General features: G+C 40.4%; 1 protein-coding gene across 1 annotated transcript; it reads left to right on the top strand.

Moving 5' to 3' along the window:
• Positions 1 to 3,727: 3,727 nt before the first annotated feature.
• Positions 3,728 to 6,048, top strand: LOC139356723 (endogenous retrovirus group K member 24 Gag polyprotein-like). Its single transcript, XM_071071515.1, has one exon. The coding sequence runs from the start codon at positions 3,835 to 3,837 to the stop codon at positions 5,920 to 5,922; it is 2,088 nt and encodes a 695-aa protein (XP_070927616.1). The 5' UTR covers positions 3,728 to 3,834; the 3' UTR covers positions 5,923 to 6,048.
• Positions 6,049 to 10,409: the final 4,361 nt, after the last annotated feature.

Genomic DNA, 10,409 nt, shown 5'->3' with positions numbered 1-10,409 from the left:
GTTATTTTTAGAGGAACTACTGACATAATTATTTTTATATCTATAGAAGAACTTGCCTATGAAGAATCTGGTACTTTGGATAAGAAAGGCTCTAATTATCACTTTCAAATTCTTGATTAACTTTAGCAAGTATATTATCACCTGTGGGCTTTTGTAAGTCTTCTGTGTCTCCCAAATTGAGGATCATTTCTCCCTTCTCTGAAAATGAGATGTGGATATTACATGTCTCCAGAAAATTCCATCCCAGCCCATGTATGGGGGCACTATCTACTATAAGAAAAACATGATGCCCTATTAGTTTTCCTAATTAAAATTGAAAAGGGTTTGATTTAAAAGTTATAACTGGGGACTTTGAAACCTCTACCATTTCAACTTTCTTTACTCCAAAGAAGAGGGCTTTGCATTAAGGTAGGCTTAAAGACTGAAAGCATAGCACCAGTGTCAATAAGGACTCTGGCATTTTCCCCATTTATGGATATTTTAACTTCCCTTAAAATATTTGTTAGAAGTAGAGGGGAAACCCTCTGTATTCCCTTGGAGCATCCCTCAATTCCCTTGAGTTATTGTGGTGCCTTCCTCTGGGGCCTTCTGCCTCCTTTGCACAAACACCCATTTAAGTTTTTTATAATCCTTTTTAAGATGTCTTTTTTTTTTTTTTTTTTTGCAATAGTACAAAATTGCTTCCCTCTTTGAATTGCTGGAACCTCTGAGGGGAATGAAACCCTTATGATGTCTCAATTTGGTACTAAGTTATTTTAGTTATAAACTCAATCTTAGAGGCTGTCTCCTTTTCCTTCTCAATGATCATTTATGACAACTGGTCAGCAAGGGTGACAGGGTAGTCAGTGGGCAAAGAAGCTCAAGCCATACTGTTTCTCTTTATCGAGGTCATTAACTCATCATCTAAGCTTTATACAAATCCAGAATTTAGCAAGATGTCACTTCTACCATGCTTAAAGTTTTCAGGAAGTATCCCTGAATGTTGTTTGGATGTTTCTTCAAACCTGATGTCATAGTCAGGTATGGTTTCATTTGGGTGTATGTTACATTATTGTATCTTTGTCCACTCTGTAACTTTAGGAAATATCTGTGGTAAATTCTCACAGAGGTAACTTTAGGAAATATCTGTGGTAAATTCTCACAGAGGTAACTTTAGGAAATATCTGTGGTAAATTCTCACAAAGGCAGATGCGAACTCCCCCTGCACTTCTCTCTCTCCATTTTTATCTATTTTGTCAAAATCTTCTAAAGGCTATTTCAACCCACCACCCTAAGCCACTTTTTGGCTCTATTTTGGGGACCAATCACTCAATTAGCTGATAAAGGTCAGAAAACTCTGGATCATAGGTCTTATGCATTAATTGGGATTCTTTGGTAAACCTGAATGGATCTTGGGTCAGGTTGGGGAATCCAGATACCTGGGATCTTAACTCTAATTTGGTCCCTTGTGCATAAAATATGTTAAGTGTTACAGCCTAGTAGTTTCTTCTTACTCACTGCTCCAAAAAATGCCAATACATGGAGAACAGCAGGTGTTGCAGCAGAGAAAGAGTTTATGGTCATCCAAGCAAGGAGACAGGAGATATTGCTCAAATCCACCTCCAAGGAACTGAAACAATTGATTGGCTGGGGGTAAAGTCACAGAGGTATCAGAAATGCAGGTGAATCATTACAGAATGGGGTTTTCAGGATCCACTGAGTCTATTCCTTGGTATGGGTCACATGTCCAGTTGGCATCTCTTGGTCTGCCAAAATGCTAAATCAGAAAAACATCTCAAAGACCAGTTCTTTAGGTCTCACATTAATGATATCTATAGAAGCAGTTGGGAAAGTTACAAATTTTGTGACCTCCAGTTATGTGACCAGGGGCAGTGAGCAATTATCGAAAAGCAAATTTGTGTTAGGCCATTCTTGCAATGCTATAAAGAAATACCTGAGACTGGGTAATTCATAAAGAAAATAGGATTAATGAGCTCACAGTTCTGCAGAGTGTACAGGAAGCATAGCCATAGCATCTGCTTCTGGAGAGGGCTCTGGAAGCTTACAATCATGGCAGAAGGCAAAGCAGAAGCTTACATGTCATATGGCAAAAGTAGGAGCAAGAGAGAGATCGGGGTGCCACACACTCTTAAACAACCAAATCTTGCAAGAATTCACTCACTATCACAAGGACAGCACCAAAGGAATGGTGCTAAACTACTCATGAGGAATCCACCCTCATGATCCAATCACCTCCCACCAAGCCCCACCTCCAACAATGGTGATTACATTTCAACATGAGATTTGGGCAGGGACAAGTATCCAAACTATATCACAAGTTAAGCAAGGAATGAATGGTTACTATTTTACTGTGCCTATTTTTTAGTAAAGTTCAGGCCCCTACCACAATTCTTAACCTTGCGGTCTTTTATTAGTCATTATAATACAGTTCCGGACTTTGAACAGGAGGAGGTTAGTTCAAGGAACGGGCAAGAATGAGCAAAAGCAATTTAAGGGTAGAAACAAAATGGAGTTAGTTATGTTAGATTTCCCTCATTACAATAATTCTTGCAGAAGCAGTTTCATTAGGAGCCCTTTTCCTGGTGGGTTTTATTCTAAAAGGTGCGACTACTATTTTATTGTCTCCTCTAGTTATTTCTGGTCCCTCTGTAGTTTGAAGTGAGGGAATAGGGGAAGGAGGAGAAGGAAAAATGAACATAGTCTGGACAAGTGCATCAGTCCATTCTCACACTGCTATAAAGAAATCCTTGAGACTGGGTAGTTTATATTCAAAAAAGATGTTTAATTGGTTCACAGTTCCACAGGCTGTACAGGAACCATGGCTGAGAGCGCCTCAGGAAATTTACAATCATGATGGAAGGTGAAGGGGAAGCAGGCACATCTCACATGGAAGGAGCAGAAGGAAGGGGTGGGGGAGGTAGCACATACTTTTAAACAACCAGATCTCATGAGAACTCACTCACTGTTATGAGAACTGTGGGGAAAAGAAAGAGATCAGCCTGTTACTGTGTCTATATAGAAAGAAGTAGACATAAGAGACTCCATTTTGTTCTGTATTTGTGATGCTGTTAATCTGTGACCCTACCCCCAACCTTGTCCTTTGCAAGAGACATGTGTTGCGGTGACTCAAGGTTTAATGGATTTTGGGCTGTGCAGGATGTGTCTTTGTTAAACAAATGCCTGAAGGTAGCTTGCTGGTTAAAAGTTATCACCATTCTCTTAATTTCAACTACCCAGAGACACGTACACGGCCAAAGGTCGCAGGGACCTCTGCCTAGGAAAGCTAGGTATTGTCTAAGGTTTCTCCCCATGTGATAGACTGAAACTATGCTGCCAAAAGGTTTATGGAGATGTTTGCATATGCATCTCAAGGCACAGCATTGTCCTTTGAACTTATTCATGTCACAGAGGTTTTTGTTCATATGTCTTACTGCCGATTTCCTCTTTTTTCTTTGATCCTATTGTCCTGCCACTCCCCTGTCTTTAAGATGGTAAAGATAATTATCAATAAATACTAAGGGAACTCAGAGACCGGGGCCGGCGTGGGTCCTCTGTAAGCTGAGCGCCGGCCCCCTGGGCCCCGCTTTTCTTTCTCTATACTTTGTCTCTGTGTCTTATTTCTTTTCTCAAGTCTCTCGTTCCACCTTACGAGAAACACCCACAGGTGTGGAGGGGCAGGCCACCCCTTCATCTGGTGCCCAATGTGGAGGCTTTTCTGTAAGGTGAAGGTACGCTGGAGCGTGGTCATTGAGGACAAGTCGACGAGAGACTCCCGAGTACGTCTACAGTCAGCCTTGCGGTAAGCTTGTGCGCTCGGAAGAACCTAGGGTAACAATGGGGCAAACTAAGAGTAAATATGCCTCTTATCGCAGCTTTATTAAAATTCTCTTAAAAAGAGGGGGAGTTAAAGTCTCCACCAAAAATCTAATTACGCTATTTCAAACAATAGAGCAGTTTTGTCCATGGTTTCCGGAACAGGGAACTTTAGATCTAAAAGATTGGGAAAAAATTGGCAAAGAATTAAAACAAGCAAGTAGGGAAGGTAAAATCATTCCGCTTACAGTATGGAATGATTGGGTCATTATTAAAGTAGCTTTAGAACCATTTCAAACAGAAGAAGATAGCGTTCCAATTTCTGATGTCCCTAAAAGCTGTGCAGTAGATTGTGAAAAAGAGGCAGGGATAGAATCCCGGAAAGGAAAGGAAAGTTCACACTGTGAATGTGTATCAGAGCCGGCTATGGCTCGGTCAACGCAAAATGTTGACAATAATCAATTACAGGAGGTAGTGTATCCTGAAACGTTAAAATTAGAAGAAAAAAATCCAGAATTAGCAGAGCCATCAGAGTCTAGACCACGATGGCCAACTGCTCTTCCAGCAGCTCAGATGCCTGTAACTTTACAACCTCAAATGCAGGTTAAACAAGTACAAACTCCAAAAGAAGATCAAATAGAAAAAGATAGAGTCTCTGTCATGGCAATGCCAATCCAAATACAGTGTCCACAATATCAGCCGGTAGAAAATAAGACCCAGCCGCCAGTAGCCTATCAATACTGGCCGCCAGCTGAACTACAGTATCAGCTGCCCCCAGAAAATCCGTATGGACAGCCAGGAACATTTCCAGTGCCACAGGGCAGGGTGCCATATCCTCAACCGCCCATCATGAGACTTAATCCTACAGCACCGCCTAGTACACAGGGTAGTGCGTTACATAAAATTATTGATGAGGCAAGAAAACAAGGAGATATTGAGGCGTGGCAATTCCCAGTAATATTAGAAGCAAGACCACCTGGAGAAGGGGCCCAAGAGGGAGAGCTTCCCGTAGCTGAAGCCAGATATAAGTCCTTTTCTATAAAAATGCTAAAAGAAATGAAAGAAGGAGTAAAACAGTATGGACCCAACTCTCCTTACATGAGAACATTATTAGATTCCATTGCTCATGGACATAGACTCATTCCTTATGATTGGGAGATTCTGGCAAAATCCTCACTCTCACCCTCTCAATTTTTACAATTTAAGACTTGGTGGATTGATGGGGCACAAGTACAGGTCCGAAAAAATAGGACTGCCAATCCTCCAATTGACATAGATGCAGATCAACTATTAGGAATAGGTCAAAATTGGAGCACTGTTGACCAACAAGTAATAATGCCAAATGAGGCCATTGAGCAAATTAGGGCTATCTGCCTTAGGGCCTGGGAGAAAATCCAAGACCCAGGAACTGCCTGCCCCTCCTTTAATACAATAAGACAAGGCTCTAAAGAGCCCTACCCTGATTTTGTAGCAAGACTTCAAGATGCTGCTCAAAAGTCAATTACCGATGAGAATGCCCGTAAGGTCATAGTGGAGTTGATGGCATATGAAAACGCCAATCCTGATTGTCAATCAGCCATTAAGCCATTAAAAGGAAGGGTTCCCGCAGGATCAGATGTAATCTCAGAGTATGTTAAGGCCTGCGATGGAATTGGAGGAGCTATGCATAAAGCTATGCTTATGGCTCAAGCAATCACAGGAGTTGCTTTAGGAGGACAGGTTAGAACATTTGGGGGAAGATGTTATAATTGTGGTCAAATTGGTCATCTAAAAAAGAATTGCCTAGTCTCAAATAAACAAAATGTAACTACTCAAGCTACTACAAGAACAGATAAAGAGCCACCTGGCCTATGTCCAAGATGTAAAAAGGGAAAACATTGGGGTGATCAATGTCGTTCTAAATTTGATAAAAATGGGCAACCACTGTCGGGAAACGAGAGGAGGGGCCAGCCTCAGGCCCCGCAACAAACTGGGGCATTCCAAATTCAGCCCTTTGTTCCTCAGGGTTTTCAGGAACAACAACCCCCACTGCCACAAGTGACTCAGGGAATAAGCCAGTTATCACAATACAGCAATTATCCCCCGCCACAAGCGGCAGTGCAGCAGTAGATTTATGCACCATACAAGCAGTCTCTCTGCTTCCAGGGGAGCCTCCTCGAAAAATCCCCACAGGGGTATATGGCCCATTGCCTGAGGGGACTGTAGGACTAATCTTAGGAAGATCAAGTTTAAATCTAAAAGGAGTTCAAATTCATACTGGTGTGGTTGATTCAGACTATAAAGGTGAAATTCAATTGGTTATTAGTTCCTCAATTCCTTGGAGTGCCAGTCCAGGAGACAGGATTGCTCAATTATTACTCCTACCTTATATTAAAGTTGGAAACAGTGAGATAAAAAGAACAGGAGGGTTCGGAAGCACTGATCAGACAAGAAAGGCTGCATATTGGGCAAATCTGGTCTCTGAGAGCAGACCTGTGTGTAAGGCCATTATTCAAGGAAAACAGTTTGAAGGGTTGGTAGACACTGGAGCAGATATCTCTGTCATTGCTTTAAATCAATGGCCAAAAAATTGGCCTAAACAAAAGGCTGTTACAAGACTTGTCGGCGTAGGCACAGCTTCAGAAGTGTACGAAAGTACAATGATTTTACATTGCTTAGGACCAGATAATCAAGAAAGTACTGTTCAGCCAATGATTACTTCAATTCCTGTTAATCTATGGGGTCGAGATTTATTACAGCAATGGGGTGCGGAAATCATTATGCCCGCTCCATTATACAGCCCCACGAGTCAAAAAATCATGACTAAGATGGGATATATACCAGGAAAGGGGTTAGGAAAAAATGAAAATGGCATTAAAGTCCCAATTGAGACTAAGAAAAATCAAGAAAGAAAAGGAATAGGGTATCCTTTTTAGGGGCGGCCACTGTAGCGCCTCCTAAACCCATTCCATTAACTTGGAAGACAGAAAAACCGGTATGGGTAAATCAGTGGCCGCTACCGAAGCAAAAACTGGAGGCTTTACATTCATTAGCAAAGGAACAATTAAAAAAAGGACACATTGAGCCTTCATTCTCACCCTGGAATTCTCCTGTATTTGTAATTCAGAAAAAATCAGGCAAATGGCATATGTTAATGGACTTAAGAGCCGTAAATGCTGTAATTCAACCCATGGGGCCTCTTCAACCCGGATTGCCCTCTCCGGCCATGATCCCAAAAGACTGGCCTTTAATTATAATTGATCTTAAGGATTGCTTTTTTACCATTCCTCTGGCAGAGCAAGATTGTGAAAAATTTGCCTTTACTATACCAGCCATAAATAATAAAGAACCAGCCACCAGGTTTCAGTGGAAAGTACTACCTCAGGGAATGCTTAATAGTCCAACTATTTGTCAAACTTTCGTAGGTCAAGTCCTTCAACCAGTTAGAGACAAATTTTCAGATTGTTATATCATTCACTATATTGATGATATTTTATGTGCTGCAGAAACAAGAGAAAAATTAATTGACTGTTACACATTTCTGCAAGCAGAGGTTGCCAACGCAGGACTAACAATAGCATCGGATAAGATCCAGACCTCCGCTCCTTTTCATTATTTAGGGATGCAGACAGAAAATAGAAAAATTAAGCCACAAAAAATAGAAATAAGAAAAGATACTTTAAAAACATTAAATGACTTTCAAAAATTGTTAGGCGATATTAATTGGATTCGGCCAACTCTAGGCATTCCTACTTATGCCATGTCAAATTTGTTCTCTATCCTAAGAGGAGATCCAGACTTAAATAGTAAAAGAATATTAACCCCAGAGGCAACAAAAGAAATTAAATTAGTGGAAGAAAAAATTCAGTCAGCGCAAATAAATAGGGTAGATCCTTTAGCCCCACTCCAACTTTTGATTTTTGCTACTACACATTCTCCAACAGGCATCATTATTCAAAACACTGATCTTGTGGAGTGGTCATTTCTTTCTCACAGTACAATTAAGACTTTTACATTGTACTTGGATCAAATAGCTACATTAATTGGTCAGGCAAGATTACGGATAATAAAATTGTGTGGTAATGACCCAGACAAAATAGTTGTTCCTTTAACCAAGGAACAAGTTAGGCAAGCCTTTATCAATTCTGGTGCATGGCAGATTGGCCTTGCTAATTTTGTGGGAGTTATTGATAATCATTACCCAAAACCAAAAATCTTCCAGTTTTTAAAATTGACTACTTGGATTTTACCTAAAATTACCAGACATGAGCCTTTAGAAAATGCTCTGACAGTATTTACTGATGGTTCCAGCAATGGAAAAGCGGCTTACACAGGACCAAAAGAGCGAGTAATCAAAATTCAGTATCAATCAGCTCAAAGAGCAGAGTTGGTTGCAGTCATTACAGTGTTACAAGATTTTAATCAACCTGTTAATATTATATCAGATTCTGCATATGTAGTACAGGCTACAAGGGATGTTGAGACAGCTCTAATTAAATATAGCATGGATGATCAGTTAAACCAGTTGTTCAATTTATTACAACAAACTGTAAGAAAAAGGAATTTCCCATTTTATATTACTCATATTCGAGCACACACTAATTTGCCAGGACCTTTAACTATAGCAAATGAACAAGCTGACTTACTGGTATCCTCTGCATTCATAAAAGCACAAGAACTTATGCTTTGACTCATGTAAATGCAGCAGGGTTAAAAAACAAATTTGATGTCACATGGAAACAGGCAAAAGATATTGTACAACATTGCACCCAGTGTCAAGTACTACACCTGCCCACTCAAGAGGCAGGAGTGAATCCCAGAGGTCTGTGTCCTAATGCATTATGGCAAATGGATGTTACCCATGTACCTTCATTTGGAAAATTATCATATGTTCATGTAACAGTTGATACTTATTCACATTTCATATGGGCAACATGCCAGACAGGAGAAAGTACTTCCCATGTTAAAAAACATTTATTATCTTGTTTTGCTGTAATGGGAGTTCCAGAAAAAATTAAAACTGACAATGGACCAGGTTATTGTAGTAAAGCTTTCCAAAAATTCTTAAATCAGTGGAATATTACACATACAACAGGAATTCCTTATAATTCCCAAGGACAGGCCATAGTTGAAAGAACTAATAGAACACTCAAAACTCAGTTAGTTAAACAAAAAAAAGGGGGAGACAGTAAGGAGTGTACCACTTCTCAGATGCAGCTTAATCTAGCACTCTATACTTTAAATTTTGAAACATTTATAGAAATCAGACTACTACTTCTGCAGAACAACATCTTACTGGTAAAAAGAACAGTCTACATGAAGGAAAACTGATTTGGTGGAAAGACAACAAAAATAAGACATGGGAAATAGGGAAGGTGATAACCTGGGGAAGAGGTTTTGCTTGTGTTTCACCAGGAGAAAATCAGCTTCCTGTTTGGATACCCACTAAACATTTGAAGTTCTACAGTGAACCCATCGGAGATGCAAAGAAAAGCGCCTCCACAGAGACAGAAACACCGCAATCGAGCACCATTGACTCGCATGATGAACCAAGTGATGATATCAGAAGAACAGATGAAGTCACCACGCACCGAGAAGGCGGAGCTGCTGACCTGGGCACAGTTAAAGAAGCTGACACAGTTAGCTGGAAAAAGCCTAGCTAGCACAAAGGTGACACAAACCCCAGAAAAATTGCTGCTTACAGCTTTAATGATTGTATCAACGGTGGTAAGTCTCCCCATGCCTGCAGGAGCAGCTGCAGCTAATTATACCTATTGGGCCTATGTGCCTTTCCCCCCCTTAATTCGGGCAGTTACATGGATGGATAATCCTATTGAAGTATATGTTAATAATAGTGTGTGGGTACCTGGTCCCACAGATGATCGTTGCCCTGCAAAACCGGAGGAAGAAGGAATGATGATAAATATTTCCATTGGGTATCCTTATCCTCCTATTTGCCTAGGGAGAGCACCAGGATGTTTAATGCCTGCTATTCAAAATTGGTTGGTAGAAGTACCTACTGTCAGTCCCACCAGTAGATTTACTTATCACATGGTAAGCGGAATGTCACTCAAACCACAGGTAAACTGTTTACAAGACTTTTCTTATCAAAGATCATTAAAATTTAGGCCAAAAGGGAAACCTTGCCCCAAAGAGATTTCCAGAGAATCAAAAGATTTAGTTTGGGAAGAATGTGTGGCCGATAGTGCAGTGATATTAAAAAACAATACATTCGGAACTGTTATAGATTGGGCACCTAGAGGTCAATTCTACCACAATTGCGCAGGACAAACTCAATTCTGTCCCAGTGCACTAGTGAGTCCAACTGTTGATAGTGACTTAATGGAAAATTTAGACAAACAGAAGCACAAAAAATTACAGTCTTTCTACCCTTGGATATGGGGAGAAAAGGGAATCTCTACTCCAAGACCAAAAATGATAAGTCCTGTTTTTGGTCCTGAACATCCAGAATTATGGAGACTTACTGTGGCTTCATACCGCCTTAGAATTTGGTCTGGAAATCAAACTATAGAAACAAGAGATTATAAGCCATTTTACTCTATCAACCTAAATTCCAGTCTAACAGTTCCTTTACAAAGTTGTGTAAAGCCCCCTTA

Source organism: Macaca nemestrina, chromosome 10, assembly GCF_043159975.1.
Source record: "Macaca nemestrina isolate mMacNem1 chromosome 10, mMacNem.hap1, whole genome shotgun sequence".
Taxonomy (NCBI): domain Eukaryota; kingdom Metazoa; phylum Chordata; class Mammalia; order Primates; family Cercopithecidae; genus Macaca; species Macaca nemestrina.
This window is presented reverse-complemented; position numbering and strand designations above follow the sequence as displayed.